The 21,460-nt window shown below is 46.0% G+C and overlaps 1 protein-coding gene across 23 annotated transcripts in view; it reads right to left on the bottom strand.

The window, feature by feature from the left end:
• Positions 1–21,460, bottom strand: part of KALRN (kalirin RhoGEF kinase) — a 647,217-nt gene that overhangs the window by 40,746 nt on the left and 585,011 nt on the right. For 11 of the 23 annotated variants that reach the window (XM_073894515.1, XM_073894546.1, XM_073894518.1 and 8 more), the window contains 12 exons: positions 21,281–21,411; positions 17,188–17,254; positions 16,275–16,378; positions 16,022–16,091; positions 15,658–15,744; positions 14,841–14,933; positions 14,017–14,067; positions 13,071–13,148; positions 9,371–9,556; positions 8,833–9,004; positions 4,932–5,170; positions 2,999–3,255 (listed from right to left, as the gene is read on the bottom strand). In XM_073894515.1, coding sequence (XP_073750616.1) covers positions 2,999–3,255; positions 4,932–5,170; positions 8,833–9,004; positions 9,371–9,556; positions 13,071–13,148; positions 14,017–14,067; positions 14,841–14,933; positions 15,658–15,744; positions 16,022–16,091; positions 16,275–16,378; positions 17,188–17,254; positions 21,281–21,411 — 1,535 coding nt within the window. The other 12 variants (XM_073894519.1, XM_073894523.1, XM_073894531.1 and 9 more) reach the window with 5 other exon arrangements.

Raw genomic sequence — 21,460 nt, 5'->3', positions numbered from 1 at the left:
TGCACAGTTGAACACCACTCATTTATCTGCTTATTTTAGGATGAAGGGTTTCTTGGTCTATGTCCTCCATGTCACTCAGTGTTTGTGAATAAAGAGCTCTGTCGAGCACTAAGAGGTCCTAGAGTTTTCCTGTTGGGAGAAGACCCATTACATGCTCTCAGGGTGGTGGGGGCAGCAATATCCTTACTCCTTCCTTTCCACAAGGGGGTTGGAAGCTACTTCACAGACCTGTAAAGACAAGCTCAGAGCAGAACTCTTGAGTTCCACATGTCAGGACTCAAAAACAAAGACACCAAAAGCCAAGTCACAAACAGCATTAGTGACCCTGGGCAGGCATCATCAGTTTCAGGTGTGGTCACAGAATTTGGATGAAGTTCTATCATTGTCTGGAATAGGTGAGGTTGGCCTCCCTTCAGTGTCTCCTTGTCAAATTTAGGCCTTTGCAGACAGAGCTTGATGAAAAGAGCCTTCATTAAGGGAAAGAGGAGAGGGAGAGAGAGAGAGAAAGAGAGACATAAGATTTAGGAGGAAGGAGAATGTTCTAATATGTCAGGAGTTTTAGGATGTCTTGAAGGTGTTTCCAAAATATTTATCACTAATACACATGTTCATTGGTCACCCTTCTCAGTAGGAAAGAGCAATAATAGTCATGTTCTCAGATTTCGGGGGGAAGTGGGCTCCATCAGAAAGCCAGAATCTCTTGGCCAGACCTTCTCTTGCACCTCCTGAACAGGTAGGCTCCCTAGCATACCAGCAACTTCCTTCAGTTGTACCTGTGTGAGAACCAGTCGTGGAAACTAACTTTAGATAGTATCACTGTTAACTTCAGACATTCACCTCCTATCTTTACTCCCAGAATCCGTATCCCTGACTCAGTCTGAGAACACCTTGAGTCGGGGAAGTCCATGCTACAAAGACTCCTAGGGTGGATAGCATAGTGAGCGTGTGTGTGAGTGTGGGCTGTGTTCCTACGTTTATTACAACCCTCTGGGGGTCATTCAGTATGCTTGGTGAGAAACTAGAAATGTTACAAATAATGTTCAGAAGGAAGACTCAGAGTAGTATCAGTGGCAGGACAGGCTCAATTTCATATTCTTCTTCCCAGAAGAAGTTGTCATCATGGTTTGGGGAGCTTCCATCTCTTGGCCCCAGGCCCGGGAACTGATGTGGAGACAGGGCTTCAGTGACATTTATGCTGGAGGCATCACAACCAACTTTGACTCTTGTAGTCATAGTAGGCCCTGAGGAGGATGTGGTAAGTGTCCTTCACTGATAAATACTGACAAGCACTTCAAGTCCATGCCTCTGCTCCACACCTACCAACCCTTGTGCAAGAGGGGTTGACAAGGAACCAGAATGATCCATTCATATTTGGATCTCTTCTCTTTTGCCCAGCCTGACATCCCTCCTACCTTCCCTCCCATGGAAGGTATGAAAAAGTGATCAAAAGACGCAAAAGTGAGGAAGAAGTCCTGAGTGCCTGGATAATTAGGTCACAAATCATGACAAGTTAGCTCTGTAAGTTAACTGACTAATAAGAACTTCAATGCTTTGAGGGCCTTTATTTCCAAAGCTTTTTAAAAGGTACCAAAAACAAATGTCTTTAGAATAAAATGACTTGGACCTATTGTGCCTTAGAGGCCACCACTGATTTCCAGCTGGGCCTGTGGTTACCTAGAAAGGCCAGGGTGAGGTCAGTCCCCTCAATCCCCTGAGCTAGAGAAAGGGCCAAAGAAGCGCTGTTCTGTTGGTGCCCCTGTTCAGCTATCTCATGGGGAGTTTCTTCCACCTCTGCCATGGATGGTCACACAGCATGGAAAACGGGGGGTGCAAGCCAAACATTGCCTCATACATCAGTTGTTACTTTACGTCAGCACCCCAAGGGCGCCCAGCTGGACAGCATCCAGTCTGCACCGTTCCACATCTCAGGGGTTAGAGACAGACATATTATAGGGGCTGCTGAAGGGAAGGCTAGTACTGGAGCTTTAGTGACTAAAGCACTTTTTGTGTAGGAAAACACTGCCCCAGTGCATTCAACCGATTCCTAAAATACAGAAAAGGAAAAAAAAAAAAAGAAGAAGAATAGTTTGCACATTTAAAACTCCCAGAATAGTGAAATAGGGGAAAAAGGGTCAACTAGTCTTTAGCCTCATTAAAACATGCTCATGGTGAAAATTTATTTTACATATTTAAAATAGTACATTTAAAATTATTAGTTACATTACAGGTACAATGATGAACATTGTGACTCTCCATTTATATTGCACAACCTGACTTCATCCATATGGGGTTCTTTAAATAGTGCAAAATACTTTATACAGGAATGTGTTCGGAAGGGTCTTCGCAACCAAAATAAGGAAAAGAAATATCTTACAAATTACCATGAACATATATTAAAGTGACAGGGGAGGGGAGAAATTAAAAAAAAAAAAAGTTACAATCTGTACAGAGGAATTGCCACAGACAACCAAAAAGTTCCCTCTCTCCTGGGAGAAGCAGCAGGCCTCTGACCTCTATAGGTCTGGCATTCGTGCTAAGGTAATTTTTTGGTGTCAATCAAAAAAAAAAATATATATATATCAGTAACTTAATACAATATAAATAAAGTCCAGTCCAGTGAATCCTGTGGTGGGTCAAATGGAGCAACGGAAGGCATGCCTTTGTCATCTAGGGTTTCAGTAGGGTTCTTTTCTTAATGGGGGAGGGGAGGAAAAAAAAAACGAACAGAAAATTATAAACGAAAAGGGGAAAAAAAACAAAAAACAAAAAACAAAAACCCACAGCCACTACTGTCAACAACAACAAAAGCCTGGAACAATCCAGCCTGGCTGCCCCATGCTGCGTGTGGCTCCAGCGCTCGAACATTGGTTCCGGTGGCACTGTCGAGAATAAGCAGCAGGAATTCCCTAGCGTGTGTTTGCATTTTTTGTGTTCTTTGTTTGGTTTTGATTTTTTAATCCACACACTCCTCTCCCGGGGGAGCCAACGAGGCACTTACTTGATGCTTCCGTCACTATTTTCTGCGGCCGCCGTGGCTTTGGGCAGGGGCGCCAGGACACTGCCCGGGACCCAGCCCTCGGCCGCCGGGGAGCGGTCGCTGGCAGGCTGGTACACCAGGCACATGTTCTGCTGGTTGATGGCGAGGACCTGGACCACCTCACCTTGGCTCACACAGATTTCGTTCTCCTTCAGTGCATAGTAATCTTTGATCACGGCCATGGATGAGGTCCCATTGCAGCCTCCCAGGTCGCCCTGCTAGGAGACAAGGGCAAAAGGGACACAGACACAAGGAGGCCGTTCACATCCCTCTGCGTGGTTAAAGGCCAACCCTCTACTAGCAGGGTAAAGAGCAGGCAGAACATCATCTTGAGCAATAAAATGATATCTATTAACATGCTTTGAAAATCTGTTTTCTATAATGATGTTGCATATAATATTATAATCAAGGGTGAACAGGTAGAGAACTGTCTAGCCTAGGGAACATAAATACCTTCCACCTGGAAGCCTCCCTAGCATGCAACCTTCCCACCAGCATACTCTAACGTATAGAAGGTGGCACAGGCACAGAGATACATCAGCACCTGGGCAGAGTGACGTTGGGGCAAAGGTCAGGTCAGGGTCACAACCCCCTAGGGAAAGCAGACAGACACTTCGAAACATTTTTTCTTCCTTTTGTAAAAGCGTTGGTCTTACGCTACATTCTGATCGTCTTTGAAGCAGGAGTAACAATGAGACATTTGCCCAATTCAATGGCAAGACCATGACCTACCCTGACCCAACTCCAGTGGGAACAAAACTTCTCTGGTCCTGCCCGTATTCATTAATACAAGAGGTCCTGCCTCTGGGGCCTTTTCATATGACTACACCAGGAAAGCTGCTTCTAGACCTGTATCTCCTAGTGAGGCCTGGCTACCTCATACACCATGATCAGAGCCAGAAATTCTTCAATAAGTTTGACAAAAGGCCAATATGATTTCAACTAACTCACAAGGGGTTTTTAATGTAGAAAATCATTTTTAGGTAATGTGATGAAATAGGTCAGTACAGTTACTCTAATACAGAATTGAACTTAGACATTAACAGTTGATTTTTAAAAAACTTATTTTAGTTTTTATTAATAGTTCATTAAAAAATCAATATCATCTAATAATTTGGATAAAACAAATAAAACTACAAAATCAGAATGTGTAAGTAAAAATGTAAGTAAAAAAAAAAATCTATTCACAGACCCATTAAGTTCTAGAGGCAACCTGGGCCTAATGAGATTAATGAACTTGCTAAGGTTCTAGAACAAGTGGGCTGCAGAATTTGGAATGGGAACCAGATTGCCTGAATTCCTAATCTAGCACTTTTCCCATTTATTCTCACACCAACCGCTTGGTAGGGTCAAAACAGCTGTGTAGACTGGGTCTACAGTTAATTCTATGCTGCTCTCATGGTGCTGTTTGAATTGTGGATTATCTGTGATAAATGTCTCATCCAAGGTTGCTACTCCCATTCACACTCACAATGAGCAATTTCCCCTTGCTGTATCAGCCAGTGGATGGCGAAGGACTATGAGCTCACTTCAGCAGCTCGTCATTAGAAAGGGTGACCTCTTTAAGATGTCAAACACTAGAGTTGGGACTTTTAGTGATTCAAACTAGAACTACTCTATTTGGTATAGGTCATAGTTGCCACTACAATATTTCCTTGTATTTGCAGAGTTTCTGCAGATGACAACAGCCCTTTGACACATAGTGTCTGAGCAGAGGGATCTGGTCTAACTCACTCAATTTGCAGGGGAAGAAAGAGAAATAATTGAGACTCGGCTGTATTTAGTGGGTTGCTTCTGGTCAAATGAGAGGCATAAAAAGAAGCTACTTCCTCAAGTGAGCCCAGAGGCTGCACCCTCAGGGTGTTGAGGGTGGGGGTAAGGTGCTGTCACTCACCTTGCTGGCCTCAAACTTGTCCCCAGGTTGGTGGTAGTCAAACCCTGGACTGCCATTGGAGGTAGATATCTTCAGGGGTGGCAGAGGTGGGTTATAGCTGGAGCCCTTTGGGGGCTTCTCAGAGCCCGTCGGGACAGAGGAGTAGGGTCTGGGGCTGGCTTGGGGAACCCTGGATGGCTGGGACCTCATCACGGCCGTGCTCCGTTCTTTCCGCTGATACTCAATGGGCGACTGTAGGGCTGTAGGGTAAGAGTGGATGGTTACTCTCTGAGCTCCGGGAATCCCATAAGGATTTGGAAGCTTATTACACACAGGCTTTGTGCCAGGCATTGAGGTGTTACATGAGGAAGACACTACCCTTGTTTTTAAGGAATTTATAGTCTCCTATGAGAACTAAGAAAGCTACCTTAATGAGGAAAATGCAAACACAAAGTGATGCCCTATGTGAGTGCACAGTGTTGTGCAAAAGCAGGGAGAGAAGGCTTTGTGTGTGTGCACATGGGTGTATGGGCCTATGGGGATTGGGTGGTGATATGCTTCAGACTCTGCAGGATGTAGGCAAGTGTGAGGTGTGTCTGGGGAACAGGATGGAGTCAGATGACCTGCAGCAGAAGGCCAGGCATCTCCATGGAGGAAGAGGAGATGAGACAGGTAAGGGAGGTTATGGGTGCATGGCTGAAAGATCTACAAAGCCAGGCTAATGAGTCTGGGTGTCATTCTGAAGATCATGAAAAGTGATTGGATTAAATGAACTTGAACATTTTAAATTCTCTCACCAGAGCCACACCTGAAGAACATTAACTTTGTGGCAGTTGGGAGGAGGGATTGGAGAGGCTGATTCAGAAACCATGAGACAGTGACCAGCAAGAGATCCAAGCAGAGTAGAGCCGGTGAGAATGTAGAATGGCTATGAGGTGACATGTGTTCTGGAGGGAGATTAGACTCTGTCACAGCCTTGATGCAAGGAGGAGACAGGGCTGAGGGTCACTCCAATTTGGAGACTGGCAGAATGGTAGTCAGTGGAACTCAAGAGACAGAGGAAACATGTGAGCTTTATTTTACAGAGTTTCAGATAAGAAAGTTCCAAGGCCTGACTACTAAAGAGGGATAGCCAGGCAAAAGCCATACAGGTCAAACTCTGTCATAATGACTTCAAGGGCTGGCCCATTTTTGTCATTTTTATCAGGATTCTCTGTAACAAATATTTAAGTGGGTTAACAGCCGGGGTCTTTCAATTATAGGGATATTTCTATAGTGATAAGCATGTACTTTGGTAGGACTCAACGCAGGGCCACCATTCTTCATCTTTGAGGTCTCAGGAGGCCCTGCGATGCCTGCACCTATCTCTGTAAGCAAAAGGCTGGCCCTGCTCTATCATCACAACCTTATCCCTTGAGTGTGTCAAAGTATCAGGCTCCTGCCAGAGCTCAGCCTTTCTCCCTGGATGGTATTCTGTAGGCATTAAATATTTAAGTATTGATAATCTAGTTCAGTAATAGCTCCATAACTCACTATAATTAAGAGAAAGATCTCTTGGAACCATGTAAAAATCTGGATCATGGACTACACCCAAAGAAATGCAGTTCCAAGTTTTAAGTAGATGGCAGAGAGTTTTGAAGCAGGCCTTTATCAACATGACTATATGAATCAGTATCCATCACATGGAATTGGGGTATTACCTGATTATATATGTAATAACTGTGCTGAAGTGTTTCAAAATAATATGGCTTTTTAAATGAGCTACACAGACAGCCTTTGTTCTTCCACCAGTCTCAGTCTGCATTACTCAGGTCTTAGGATCAGGGAAGCTATGCATCTCCTGGGACGGTTTGTTTCTGCCTGATATATAGCATCTTATGCCTGATCCTGTTTCTTTCTTTGCTTTGTTTGCTAGGGAGCCCATAGATAAACATGTGCCCTGTACTGTAATTTGTGGTTAAAAGCCTAATTTTAAGTTATAGAGTTCTGGGTTCAAGTCCTTGTTCTATTACCTACTGTTTTTGTGACCTTGGACAAGCTTATTAACCTCCCTGACTCCTTTCCCTCACCTGAAAAATACAGGGTGATAAGACTCACCTTTCCATGTTGACATGAGGATGAAACGTGATAATACATGTCAATACATGCTTAGCATTGTGCCTGTCTCAGAGAAAGGACTCAATGGTACGAGCCACTGTTGTTACTTCAATTATTGCTGGTTTCATTTTTTTCTTATTTGTCTTTTGTACTGAATTGATAAACTTAAAAACCTCATTTCAGCTTAGAATCTATCAGAAATTCTTAACTACTAGAATGCAATTTATACATGTATTTTATATATATGTACCTTTTACATAAAATTATTTTATCAACATAGGTTTTAATTCAAAGTTCTACATTCAGAAACTGTTAACTATATACAACCTCTGCTGCTATCCCCCAGGGCTGGGCTGGTGTTTAATTTTAGACTGTTTAGAGCCCTAGAGATCACAAAATTTTTTTAATCAAACTGTTCTACAGTTGGGGGGCCTAGGGGCATGACCCCAGAATACTCTTACACTTACAGTGTGAAATTGCTTTGAAGTTTCATGTTTATCTTGCTGTATAATTTCTTTTTATATGTTTTAAAATAAATACAATGTGTTAAATCCCTTACATGCAGTTAGACTGAGATTGTAGGGAGCTGTGCCATGTTTTCCTGCTTCCCGTACTGCTGGCTGGCACACCAGAGCACGTGCTGATGTGGGCAGAGCAGACTGTCCCTCCTTTTCACAAAATGAGCCAAGAGAGGCCCAGAGAAACATCATGACTTGCCCACGGTCCTCAACTCGTATGCTACCTTTAATCTTTCCCCACAGCATTCAGGTCAACGCTGGACACCCAACAAGGGCTGTTTGCGCCATTTGAAAGAGTCCAGATTCCAGTACTGGCAAGAGGTGACACATTCGACAGTGGACCTGTGTGCGTTCATGCACGTGTGTGTACATACAAGCATATGTGCTTGGTGAGTCTGCGTGTGTATGTGTACGTATGGGTATATGTGTTTTCTGAGTCTGTGTGTGCATGTATGTGTGTGTACATACAGGCATATGTGCTTGCTGAGTCTCTGGGGTAACTTCATTTCTGGTGACACTGTGCCTTCAACTTCCAGCTCTGTTTCTGCTCAGAGAGACTTCTGAGTGCATCACCTTGAAAGATGAGCACCAGTTTAAAACTGTACACTTCCTGTCATAAGCTAAGCTCAACGTGGAGACAACCCGAGCAGCGAAAAGAAATAAAGAAACTTAAACAAGGTAGCAGCGCCATTTCACTTCGGTTCCCACCACCAGTTAGGGGACTCCTGCAGGGTCCATAGAGAGCTACACTCTCTGTAATCATGAGTTGTGGGAAGTTTCAAGATATTACTGAAATTTAGAGTTTAGGGATCACCTCTCCTTTGAAAGGGTTCAAGCTGGCTAGCAAGAGGACCTCTGTAGGCTCTCCCACTGATCTTTCAACTCCCAGTGATCACTAGGTAACACCAGAGAACGTGTGAAAGCACCAGCCATTAGCCACCAAATGGTTAAACATGGGACACTGATAGCCCCTGAGACAAGGAGGATGTGCCCAACTCAGACTTCTGCCACAATCATTACCAGCTTAGCCTGGGTGGACCACAAGGCATAGACCCCATGGCTAGGCTCTAAGAGAATAGCTCTTCTTTTGGAAAGATGGGGCTTCTTTATCATGTTCCATCTGTTCCACTGACATACCCAGGTTCAGGAAAATTCTAAACAAAGTGTTTCTGAAAACGACAAATTTATCATCCTTATAAAATGTCATCCGGGCTCATGAAGTCACCGTTAAGCCCAGACCCAAGGAAACTCAAGAGGTGTGGGGTTCCCTGAAAATGGCCCTGTTAGAAGCCAGGCCCAGTACCTACCATTTAAGAAGTCTCGCTGTGTTTCTAAGACTTGATTGATGTCCTGCACCCAGGCCTGCTGGATGTCCGCATTGGCGGCTTGCAGAATGACCCTCTCAGAAGTCTCTCTATTCATGAGCGCAAACTTACAGGGGTCATTGTCCACATTCTCCTCCAGGACCAAGTAATTCATCTGGAAGAAACCAAGTTGAATCTTTTCATACTTAAGTGGCTTAAAAAAAATCAACAACATATTACAGTTCCTCCAAGTTTTTATTTCAGGAGATATTCCCAAAATTTTGTCCTGGGTCTAATAGCTAAATACTTTGGTTTCTGACTCTGAGTGAATGACATGATCCTGGAGAACCTGCAGGATCTGCAGGACCTGCTCTCAGCCTGTCTCTTTCTCTCAAAATATTTAACTTTCACACCCACAGCTTCTTTGGCTGAAAGACTGTCAACGTTCTGAATCCATACTCATGCCAAGTCTCTGTCTTTGGGAAGCAGCTCCCAGGACTGGCTCTTCCCTGCCCTCTGTTATCCCCACTGGGAGCCTTACCTTGATGCTTCTTTTGAACATGTAGCCCGGGGTGAGTGATCCCTTCCTTAGCAGTTCACTGAAGATGACGATTTGCTCAAAGAGGAACACACGCCGCTCCTTGGTCCGGGACTGCATGCCGGCGTCCAGCTCAATCACATAGAACGTGTCCTGTTGCAGCAGCTTCCCCTGAGCGGTCAGGGTGCCCTGATGGAAGCAAGTGCTGGGGTGAAGGAAGTGAAAAACGGGGAGGGGGCCACAGCCCTCTGGGCCTACAAGACTGGCCCCCCTGAGGACACAGACAGCACACCTGACACTAAAAGCCTAAGGACACTAGTAAGAGACTGAATTAGGACCCATCCATTCAGGTGGGGCAGACACAGAGCCCTGGGGCGGCGGGAGGGGGGGGGCAGACAGAGCCCTGGTGGTGGGGGGAGGGAAAGAAGGCTAGGAAACCACTAGGAAAGCAGCAGCCCTAAGAAAATGCCAGAAGGGAGGAAGATAAAATCATTAGCTAGAAAGATGTTCAGGAATTATCCTGGCTCTTCTTACTTTTTATTAAAAGGAAAACAGAAAATGGGTGACACCTGTAGCCTTTCTGTCCTCAAAGCTCTGAGAAATGTCTGCTTGGCTCCCTTGCAGCACGGGCCAAGGACCTCGGGTACTCTTATGGTCATGAACCTAGAACCAACCTGCAGCCAAGGGAAGTGAAGTAGGCAGGACCACAAGTAATCTAATGAGTTGGGCTCCTCTCATCTCCTTCTATTATTTGAGGATGGAGTCTTAGTTAGAATTAGTCTAATTCTGAAGTCTTAGTCTCCTGCTACCGATCAACAGGTACAGCTGGAGTAACATATACAAGTGTTCATGTTTTACAAGCTGGTAGATATTTTTCTGGGTCTTGTGATCCTTCTTAAAATGCTTTGAGCTAGCAGGCCACTTGCCAGCCTACATAGGGGGAGCCTATTTGGTTTGATTTTCAGAGACATCTTCACATCTTCAAAGGGAATTAGGTCCAATCCAGCAGGTCTTCACAGATGCGATCAGAGAGCCTTGCTTTCCCTACTGTTCTGCAGCAAGAACACGCTGACACCTGATATCTGATAGCAGCTAGAGGGCCTCCTCTGAACCATACTCTCTCAGGTGACAACTTTTGCCCTTTAGTAAAAATGTGGGCCATTCTCTGCACATGATGCCTTATTCCAAACAGTACCCAGCACAGGGGTCATTTTTCTTTTCTATTCCTGAGAAACACCTGCTTGGATCATGGCTCCTTACTGTCAAGGTCAGCAGCCAAACAGGCTTATCTCTACCCTGGTCCAAAGTTAATATTAAGCCAGTGACCAGCTAGCCAGGAAAACTCTAAAAGCTCTATTAACATTACATAAGAGCCTGACCCATGAATTATAGCCCTGCCAATACTGAAGGGAAAGCTAAAGGATTTAAAAGAGAGAGAATCTAAGTGAGGAGGCAAACTTCTTCCAGGCCCAAAACCCTGGACTTCAGAAGGGACAGAGGATGTTCACGGTCCTTCTTAACTAGATGAAGGAATGCAAAGCAGATTCTCTGAGACTTGATGGAAAAAGGAGACGGTGGTGCTTGACTGAAAAGAAAAGATAATTTTGCAGTCTGTGTCTGGCCTTCTGTGTACACACGTGTGCATGCACAACACAGTTCCTGTGGAGTCTAACATGAGTTAGCACAGTCAGATGCTGATTTCCCGTCACTGGTCAGTGCCTCCAAAGACCCAGAGAAAGTAAAGCCAGACTCCTCCTCAGAAACTTGTGGACATCAAGGCTTAAGAGCAAAAGGAATTACTTGGTTTGTTCAGAATAGCTTCAGACCTAGCATAGCCCCAAGGGAAAAAGTATAAAACTTCATCTAGTATGACTAGTGAAAAGCTGTAAGAACTCTGAGTATAGGGGCACCTGGATGGCTCAGTCGTTAAGCGTCTGCCTTCAGCTCAGGTCATGATCCCAGGGTCCTGGGATCCAGCCCCGCGTCGGGCTCCCTGCTCCGCGGGAAGCCTGTTTCTCCCTCTCCCACTCCCCCTGCTTGTGTTCCCTCTCTCGCTGTCTCTCTGGCAAATAAATAAATAAAATCTTTAAAAGAAAAAAGAACTCAGGGTATATTTCTGCTGCAAACCTCTGCTTTCTCTAATGCCTCAGTCTACCACAGAGAACCGGGAATCTATGAAAAATAAACAGTAAAGAAAAACCTCCACATAGTTCCTGGTCAGAGGAACAAAGCAGTGGCAGACAGGGACACCAGGAAGGGCTGGGAGAGCAAGGAGGACAAGAGAATTGGGCTCAAGAACATCACGAATCCAACTCAGTAACCCAAACCTGAATGTAGCATCCCCTAAATTTACTTATAGACCACTCTGCCTTATTTCTATTCTATTCTTTCTGTTCTATCCTAATTTAGCCAGGGGGAGGGGAATGCTATTATTTCTTTATTAGCTCAACTTCCAGGAACCCCTTTTCTCTAGAAAGAAATAATAAAATCTTAGGTTGCAGAATTACCAGGAAACAGGATGAGAAGATCCACATCTTTCTCTAAGGGGTTCAACAATTATTAAATGCCAGTCAATAATTGTGTCAGTTCCAATTTTATCACATTAATATCCAAAGCAGATTATATGTACTTAGCATATGATGTCTGGATATAAACTAAGGGCAGCCACTTATCAAGGTTATGGGAGGAAAGTCCATTTTTTCTTCAAAGGTTCACTGTTATGAGTTGAATTGCTCCACCTCCACCCCCTTCATATGTGGAAGTCCTGACCCCGGGTGTCTCAGAATGTGACCATATTGGGAGATAGGATCTTTACAGAAAGAATCAAGTTAAAGTGAGGTCATTAGGGTGAGCCCTACTCAAACATGACCGGTGTCCTCATAAAAAGGGGAAATTTGGACACAGAAAAATGTACAGAGGGAAGACAGTGTGAAGACACAGGAAGAATGCCATGTGAACATGATGACGGCCATTTACAGGCCAAGGGGAGAGGCCTGAACAGATCTGTCCCTCACAGCCCTCAGGAGAAGCCATCACTGCCTATACCTTGATCTCGGACTCCTAGCCTCTGGAAAAGTGAGATGATAAATTCTGTTGTTTAAGCCACCCAGTCTGTGGGACTTGTTATGGCAGCCCTAGCAACCTAGTTATTCACTGAAGCCAAAATTCTGGGGACATCTAGCTGTTTCTCCTAAGACTTGATTCTCTTTTTCAAAGAACAGAAATATGCACATATTTTAAAAGCTTTAAATGTTCATTTAACTAAAAAGCTAGCCATTATGTAGACCTAGAACCACTCTCTCAAAAACAAGTGTTCCATTTTCCCTCTGGTGCTGCTTCCATTCCCTAGTCCCACTCTCCCTCACATTCCCCGCACTCACGTCTCAAGCGAGAAAGCAAAGCAATGAGGTCACTGCCAGGTCCACAGTTATAAGGAATTTTGGGTCTTTCCAACCCCCTTGGAATTGTGACTCCAGTTTGGTGGACTGCTCTGTAGCTTCCTCTGACTGCGCTATTACTGGACATCCTAAATAGATATGTCTTCTGGGCCCATGAGCCAGAGGGGCCTGGCATGAAGGCACAGACGGTGAGTGGAGACGGCAGAGGAGGTGGGCACAGGGCTTCAAAGGGAAGCTGCCTCACTGCCCCGGCTCCTGCTGTCCAGAAGAGACAGAGGGCTTGGAAACATTCCTTAAGGGCTCACCTCAAAGCCCTGCAGGCGTCCCAGATTCATCATGTCATTGCAGCGTTTTGGAACAAGGCACATTAACTCCACGGCTTTCTGCGGGAGAGAACAATAGCAGCTCAGGAGCGGGATGAGCACTCGGGCAGGAAGCTTAGGGCAATTCTGTGCTGGAAGACAGGGACCTCCTAGGGGCTCCCTGATTCTAGGAAAGGACACTGGTAGAGCAGTATGGAGCCCACTCTTAGAGCAGTTTGGGATCTTCTGCTGGGGTGTTGGTCATCAGTGCAGGGCTCCATATGAATCAGTGACCACATGTGGGGAGGCTACCCAGCCAGCCTTTTCCTCCTTCCCAATCTTATTTAGCAATTCTCTTTCCTTCTCATATTTTCTTTCTTCTCTCTGTTGCTTCTTGGCTGCCTAAGCAACAGCTTAGCCTGGCTTGTGAAACACTAAAGCTTTTAACCTAAAATAACCTGCCAGAATGGTCTGTCACCTCTCTGGCTTATAATAATCCCCATGGTGACATTGTCCCAAAGGACTTCACTTAGGGAGTAATCCTCGGGGGTAAGGGAGGGAGTGAAGACAGGGCATTTTATGTGTTGAACTCAAATAGTACCTGGATTCATGGATGAAACTGCACACTGAAACACTGAATCTCTGAAGGATGTTAGAGGACTCAAATACCCGCCCCCCCCTTCCCACCACGTCACTGGAGCCACATGGAGAACACGAGTGGGGCAAAACTCTGGTCTTGTCCCAGGACAGAATTCTCGGGTTCTAGAAAAACACTCAGTGTTCATTACTACTTGCCATTCCCCATCCTGTCGAGCAGCTGCTTGCAAGGGGCTCTCCCTGAGAGGACTCTGCCTGGACCCTTGGTCCTCAAGAGCCAGTTCTTCTCCCTTAGAGACACACATCTAATGCTGTCGCCGAGAACAGCCAGTGTTGCAAGCAGAAGACTCACCTCGATATCGGAACACTCCAAACCAGCCTTCTCACTGTATCTCAGGAAGTCCTAGCAAGTGGGGGGAGCAGAGAAGGGTGCGGGATGGTGACATCAGTTAGGAAAACAGAGCACTATTAAAAATCCAGCATCATAAAACCTACGATGACACCCAGACAACTTTCCTCCCCAACAGACACGGCAGTGTGTTGTAGAAGCTGACATAGGAACTTATGAGTCATACTGGAAACAACATGGGAGAAAAACCCCCAAATACTCAAAGATTAAAAGCTCTGGGAAAAGCAAGGCGGGGAGGGAGGGAAGAAGTGAGAGGGAGACTGTGAGCATGAAGAGAGGGGGGTTATGTCCAGAAAGGCTGGGAGAAAGGAGAGCTCAATCTCTCTCTTCCATTTACCTCAAATTCTGTAAGACAAACCAAATTAAACCATTTTTAAAAAGTAAAATATCAAATTTTAGGTATTACTCATCTAAGCTTTCCAAGGCCTTGCCTTGGCTTTTCTTTCTCCTCGTGGTCACTCTGATTTTATGTTAGTATTTTTTATTTTGTAAAGGTCCCAAGTCAGTGATGGTGACAAAGGAAGAAAGTGCATTGAAAGAAAATGAACGGACCTCCAACCTTAAAGGCAGGAATGACATGCGTGCGATTTCTTTGGGGGCAGAGCTGACACAAGTAACAGACAGGCAAGATGACAGCCCATAGACACCCCCCTAGTTCACGGGAAAGGTGTGGTGGAGACAGAGCCTCACTCACGCTGACCTGCTCCCCAACTCAGAGCCCGAGAAGACCCTTCTCCGGCCCTGACTCAGACTCACAGCCCTTTTACCTTGAGGAGCAACTGATATTTTGTGATTCTCTGAATGGGCTTGATAAGGAAGTCGCTAAGCGTCAGCCTTTGATTTATCTCCTGTTTCACCTCCTGGAACACAAGGGAGTTACGTTAGAAGAAAAAGGAGCCAAAGGGCTGGGGTCCTGGGGATTAGGGGGCAAGGTGAGGCGGACAGGCCTTCCCGTTTGCTAATGAAGTTTTAGAACCCTCAAACCAGGGGAGAGCGAGAGTTGCCCACACAGCCGCTAACGTGTTACGAACAACACACAACGGCCACCTTCTGCAGGTCGGGCACCTTCCCACCCCGTGTCCTCCTCACTCCGGCCCTGGGGGACACGCTGGAACGGGTATTCCGTTCTCTCGGCTGCGCCAGGGTCACGTCAGGAGGGCTTCTCCTAGGATCTGCGAGCTCTTCCCGAGGCGCAGCCTTGCCTCTCTCCCCTCCCCCCCCAGCAGCACTTCCGGGCGGCGGCACAACACACACTCGCAGGTGCTTGCCAGAACCTCCGGCACGGAGCGGAGAGCCTGACGGGACGGAGCAGGGGCGGCCGTGGGCACGGTCTGCGCTGGGGTCCCGGAACGGGGGCACCGAGCTCCTGAAGCGTGTCACCGTCCTTCCACACACGGGACACCGGGCCGCCTCAGCTCCCGCCACGGGAACTGAGCCAAGCCAGTGGCTCCCCGGAAGGGGTCCCAGCGCTGGGGGTGGGGGTGGGGGGAGCTGTGGCTGGACGATGGCTGGCCTTTCCGACTGCGGCTGCCTCGGCCCGAGTTTCTTCCCCGACCCCGTCTCAGCGAAGCCCGAGCAGCTTACTTCGAAGTACGCGTCGTACTCGGCGACGATGTACTCGGAGCGCGGCTTGTTCTGGCAGTACCACACGTAGATGTGCAGCTTCCGCTCCTGCAGAGGCAGACGAGGGGCGCTCAGGCGGTCGCCCCCCACCCCCGGGCTCCGCCTCGGAGCACCATGGCCCCACGCCCCGTGCTCTGGGGACACCGGCAGTTAAATATCACGGATGCAAGGGTACACGCAGTAGGCAACAGCCCATCTTACCACACACACACAAAAGCAAGACCTCAGAGAGGGGGGAGAAGGAAGGCAAGTGGTGAAGAGCGGGAGAGAGGAGGAATTTTGGAAGGCATGGGGGCGGTGCCGGGGCTGCAAGGGAAGCACTCACGTGTTTAATAAAGAGCTGGGCCAGTCTGTCTTGCTCCTGGATACATTTTTCCAGTTCAGCCAGGAAAAAACTAAAAGGAGGGAGGGGGATAAGGGAAGGAAGCCACCTCCTTGAGAACAGTATTATTTCTCTGTGAGGAGATAAATGACACCAGACTTTCCCCCAACCCTACCCCTAAGGTCAGCTGCAGAGGGAGGACGGAAGGGTCCTGGATTCCCAGGATGCCCCGTCCTCAAGACAACGTGGCACTTACTCCTTATGCCAGTCGTAAATCTGGTGAATATTTCCAAACACGATTTTATCCTTCCCTCGCATGTCCTCAGGGACACCCTTTTCTTCTATTCTCTTCATGAAGCCCTGTAGAGCAGAGGCAGGGGTCAGCGGGGCATTTTCAGGAGAAAGCTTTATTGCCAAGCCCCATGTACTGCAGCTCCCCCCCCCGTGTAAATGCCCACTCTCTGCAGGAGTCTGAGGGCAAGCTCTTCTGCGGTTTCTTGGTGTCCAGCCAGGACTCTACCCCATGCAGAGTGACAGACACAACTCTGATGACGTTCTAGGTTCCTTTCTTTGTCTCCAGCCCCCTTCAGAGAAAGTCTTTTTCATCCAAGTATCTAAATGCCCCTAAAGTAAATCCCTAAGAAGAGCGCTGTTTTATTTACTACCAAGCTGACTCTTAACTGTGGACTTGTCAGTCTTGTCTTATGGGTGGATTTTTCTTTGTCTGTCCTCTTGGTAGCCATAACATTCTTAAAATCTAAGGAGACTCTAAGCCCCAAGGTTTCACTAGGAGTGCCCTGCTTGTGCCCATGGTGACTCATAGCTCTGAAGAATATATGTCCATATGGTTAAACGCCAAGGAAGAGTTCTTGAGAGAGTAACTGGTCACCTAAAATAAGGTGAAGGGACTCAGCTTTAACCGAGAGGCTCCCCCAGATGCTGCAACATTTGGGACCCCATCTCCCTCTGAATCTCTCATGATATTTCAGGGAGAAAAGAAAAAAACCCTACATATTTCATTTGATCTATTGTCATTTTTAGTTTCATTTCTGCAAATAAACAGAAGTATTTGCACATAACTCACAAGTTAAAAACACCTCGGCCCAGATAGGGTCCAACATGCCTCTGGTTAGGTGATCGCAGACCCACCTTGAGCCACACATACTCACCTCCACCACAATCCCCAGATCCTTGACATAGTCTTTTTCTGTCTGTACCAGCTCATTCAGGACAAACCTGAGCAGGAGATTAAGAACAATGAGGGTTCCTCTTCAATGTAAAGCAAGAAATCTTCACACTTAAGTTGACAGGAAAGTTACTTTGGCACTTTTATGACAAGACACTTTGGCAAAACTGAGTTATGAAAGCTTTGAGGCCAAGGGCTCACCATGAGACTTTTCCTCCTCCATTTCTAACTCCATTCTGTGATTACCAAGAGGAGAAAGACATTTGCTTGATAACCAACCTTTGAGGCCTCAGAGACACCAACATCAAGTGAGGCTTTTGAGATACAGAAGCTACAATTATTCCGATAGGTGTCCCTGGTAACCGGCCTGTAAAAGCCCTAGTCAGGGCCAGAAAGGTTGACTGCAGATACCCCATAATCACAACTTTCAATGCAGCAGCCTCCCCTCTCCCCCACAGACGTGGGGTGTAACCACTACAAGAACCCTTGCTTTCTTAGTTTCTTCCTTGTTAATGATTTCCTCCTCTCGGAGCATTTGCTTTGTGCCAGTGCTTCATCTGGAATTTCTCATGCTTATATCAAGGGAGGTAGTGTAAGCCCTGTTTTATATAGAGGAAGATACTGAGGTCGTGTGCCCATGATGACAAAGTCCATAGCAGAGTTGGGATCTGAACCTATTGTACCAGAGTCCAAAGACTGCTCTTTCACTATTGCCCGCTGCCTGGCAAACTACTCAGACTGGTTCACTGGGGTCCCTGAGACCTCAAAACCAAGCACTTCTCTTTCTTTCTGTCCAGAGAGTAAAGAGCTGGACATAAAACACTCAGGTCCATGCACGGGAGCAGGCTAGGTGCCGTGTGGCTTACTGGAGTCTGACTCCTACCAGCTTTTTTGCCTGGAGCCACACAATTGCATTTCTGGCCCAAGTGGCAGAAGGGATAGAGTTCTGGGATGTCCAAAGGCGACCCCAGCATAAGGGTTGTAACTGTTCTGAATCCAGGAAGCAATTCATCTGAAATTCTTGATCTATATGGCACGAGAAGCCAACAAATCCCCGGACCTGGGCCTCAGGGTGATGGGGAGAAAGCAAAAAGGAACACATGCTTCTTTATCAGCATGTCCAGTACTTCCAACCAGTTTCCTCTCTCCAATATACACAATCCACAATCATGTGTTATAGGCCACAGGAAGGAACTGGCAAGGCCAAATAAAAGCATTTAAATATATCTTTAGCATGACCCACGTTACTACTTGGAAGAAAGTGGCAGAAACCCACAGGAAAGTGGGAGTGGGAATTTGGGGCTGGGAGGGCCCTCTGGAGATGAAGTCCAGCTCCCTGTCTCCAGGCGATATTTTTATCCTATGCTATCTGCTGACAGACTGAGGGCTGTCCTGGGCTTTCCAGCCTCTAGGGAAAGGGACTGATTAGACAAGGTGCTGCTAGTGGGCCTGGCATCATTTCCCTTGAAGGCCCGATGAAATACTTAGGGAGATCATGGCACATTAATAGACATTCTGAAAACGTCCATAAAAGATTTAAGTTACAGGCAGCACAAGACAGTACATGATTAATTGCCAAATAAATTGAACTGATAATAAAGCATTTTAACAAATGTTCAGTTCTTATTAGTAAAGGTTATTTACAAGGTAAATGTTATTCTTTGGTCCAACTAAACCTCTTCCGGCTACAGGTCAGACCTATTTCTAACTTCTGTTTCACGATGGTGGGGAATGGCTGGTCTTGCACAGGAAATCTCTTAGAAGCTTTGTATTGGCTGTTCCCTCAACCAAGAACCCTTTTCCTCCATGGCTAATGGCTGTGGCTAATCGCTTATTCCTTACCTGCTTCTAGTCTTTGTGCAAATGTCAGAACCATTTAAAACTGCAACACAGCCTCAACTATACTTCAAATCTCCCTTCCTATTTTTTCTTTTTCTAGCTTCTAACATATTTACTAATTTATTTTTATTTTGTTTACTGTATAATTTCTCCCTTTACAGTGTACACTTGCCATGAGAGCAAGGACTTTTCTTTTGTTGTTACTGTTTGTTTTACTCACTGACATATCCCATACCTTGGTGCAGAATAGGTGTTCAACACCTATTGTTCAATCAATGAGGCGCTAAAACTTGAAGACAATCAAGCCCACTCTCAGCTTTTTTCTTGTCCTGGACAAGTAACTTTGTTTTCACCTTTTCTCCAGGGAAGCTCTCATTTAACCCTTTGATGTCTGGACTGAGTCTCCATTCTCTGTCCCTCCCCCCCCCCCCCACTCCCTGGCCTCTCGCCTCACACAGAGTTCACAATTAGACATGTATATATATCCTCTCTTTCATCACGGCCATAAGTTACAGCAAGAGCAATGAGACATTGGTAACAGCTGGATTTTCAGGATAGCTCAGGATGTGGAGAGCTGTGGAGTCAGGCAAAAGAGTAAGAAGGAGGAGAATAAATGGGTAAAGAGAGCAAAAGAGGCAACAAACTTTTGTCTGTTGGAGCAAAATCAGACAATAGCACATCTGGAAGCAGGGCAATAGCTTACATGACTGCTTATGGACCTGTTAAACCGAAGTGACAAGAGGAGTGACAGGCTTGGCCAAGGACCACCTGCTACCCCAAAAGTCTCCTCCCTGATCTGAGTTTTGCTTGGCTTGACAAAGGACTGGAACATCAGCTCCAATGCTGCCTCATCTATGTAAAAACAACCCTGAGAAGCTGAAGAGAAGCAGCTTCGTACAAGTCCTAGAAAATGTCCATTTAGGGATGGTATTTTTCTACCTCTATTCCATTCTTGGGGTTCCCCTGAGTACCCATAAAGTTGAGGGGTAAGTTTGGAACTGAAGAGACACTTGCCCAGCTCCACTATGAGGTGACAGCCCTGCTCTGAGGCCAGGCCCTGGCTATGAGGTTTCTACTTTTGTTTCCTGAGAAAGAAAGTCATAAATGTTCACTTTGCCTGTTTCCAGACAACAGAAGGGCCTGGCCTCACTGATTTTTGCTAATCCTCATATCTGTGACCAGGCTAAAGGAACGACAAGTCTGAGGGAGAATGACAGGCTAATTAGCAAAGGGACCAGTTCTCTGGGCTTTACAATCTCTCACACACCAGGCCACGTCCAAGACTCATCAAGCTCTGCTTCCAACATGGAGTCAAACCCAAAACAGGAAAATTAAAGTTTTGGAGGAATTGTGGTTTTGCATTAATGGTATCTGATATCTTCTTGATCATCTCAAATAACAGAAGACGGACTTGACATCAGGGTGGATAACTCAAAACTTGCATAAAATATGGGTTTTTGTGAAATGGGCTGCAATGTGAATTTTACTTACCCCCAACTATTAAAAAAATTGAAGAAGTGCTCTTGGAGCTAAGTCCACAAATGGATGCAAAATTAAACAATGAGAGAAGGAGTGGAGCTAGGCTCTGCCAACTGACACAACAGATGCCTTTCCTACATATGACTTCCCTACATTTTGAGAAATGTTTCCTCAGGTGAAACTCTACCAGACTTTCTATCATGGATTCTCTAATATGGGACCATAATAATAGTCCCATAGTTCCTGCACTTTGTTGTTTTCCTTTTATCAGCATGTGTTATTTCTTTTTTAAGAGATTTATTTATTTGAGAGAGAATGAGAGAGAGAGAGAGAGAATGCAGAGGGAGTGGGAGATGGAGAAGCAGGCTTCCCTGCTAAGCAGGGAGCCCGATGTGGGGCTCGATCTCAGGACCCTGGGATCATGACTTGAGCTGAAGGCAGACGCTTAACCAACTGAACCACTCAGGCACCCCAACATATTTTAAATTTCTAGCAGACTTTGGTTATAACCAGACTTTGTCAATAATAGCTGCTATCTCCCAAGAGAATACTTCAGCCTAAAATTCTTAAAGTCCGTGCCACTGCAGTGCCTTGTTTATCAATGTACACTGTACAGATCTAGGTCACCTTTACTTAGAATGAATGATATCAATGGAAACACAGTGTGGGGAACCCCTCTGTAATCCTCCCCAAACTTCCTCCGACCATAACCCATTGTACACATGTGCACTAGGGTAGAATCTGGAGAAATCACTTACATCCGGCCTCTCAGGGCCTTGGCTTTCTGTTCTTCTTCCAGGTTTCTAGGAGGTGTGGGTGGGGTCATCCCCTCATTCAGGCAGCCTACAGGGTCTTTCAAGCTTCCCCGGTATGAGCCTCCTTCTAGACTCTGAAAAGAGAAGAAAAACAGTCTTAGGGAAGTGTACATTGAAAAGTCA

This window comes from Callorhinus ursinus, unplaced genomic scaffold, assembly GCF_003265705.2.
Source record: "Callorhinus ursinus isolate GAN/ISIS: 27379988/994484 unplaced genomic scaffold, GSC_fseal_2.0 scaffold1, whole genome shotgun sequence".
Classification (NCBI taxonomy): Eukaryota; Metazoa; Chordata; class Mammalia; order Carnivora; family Otariidae; genus Callorhinus; species Callorhinus ursinus.
The sequence above is the reverse complement of the archived record's forward strand: the minus strand, read 5'-3'. Positions and strand labels throughout refer to the sequence as shown.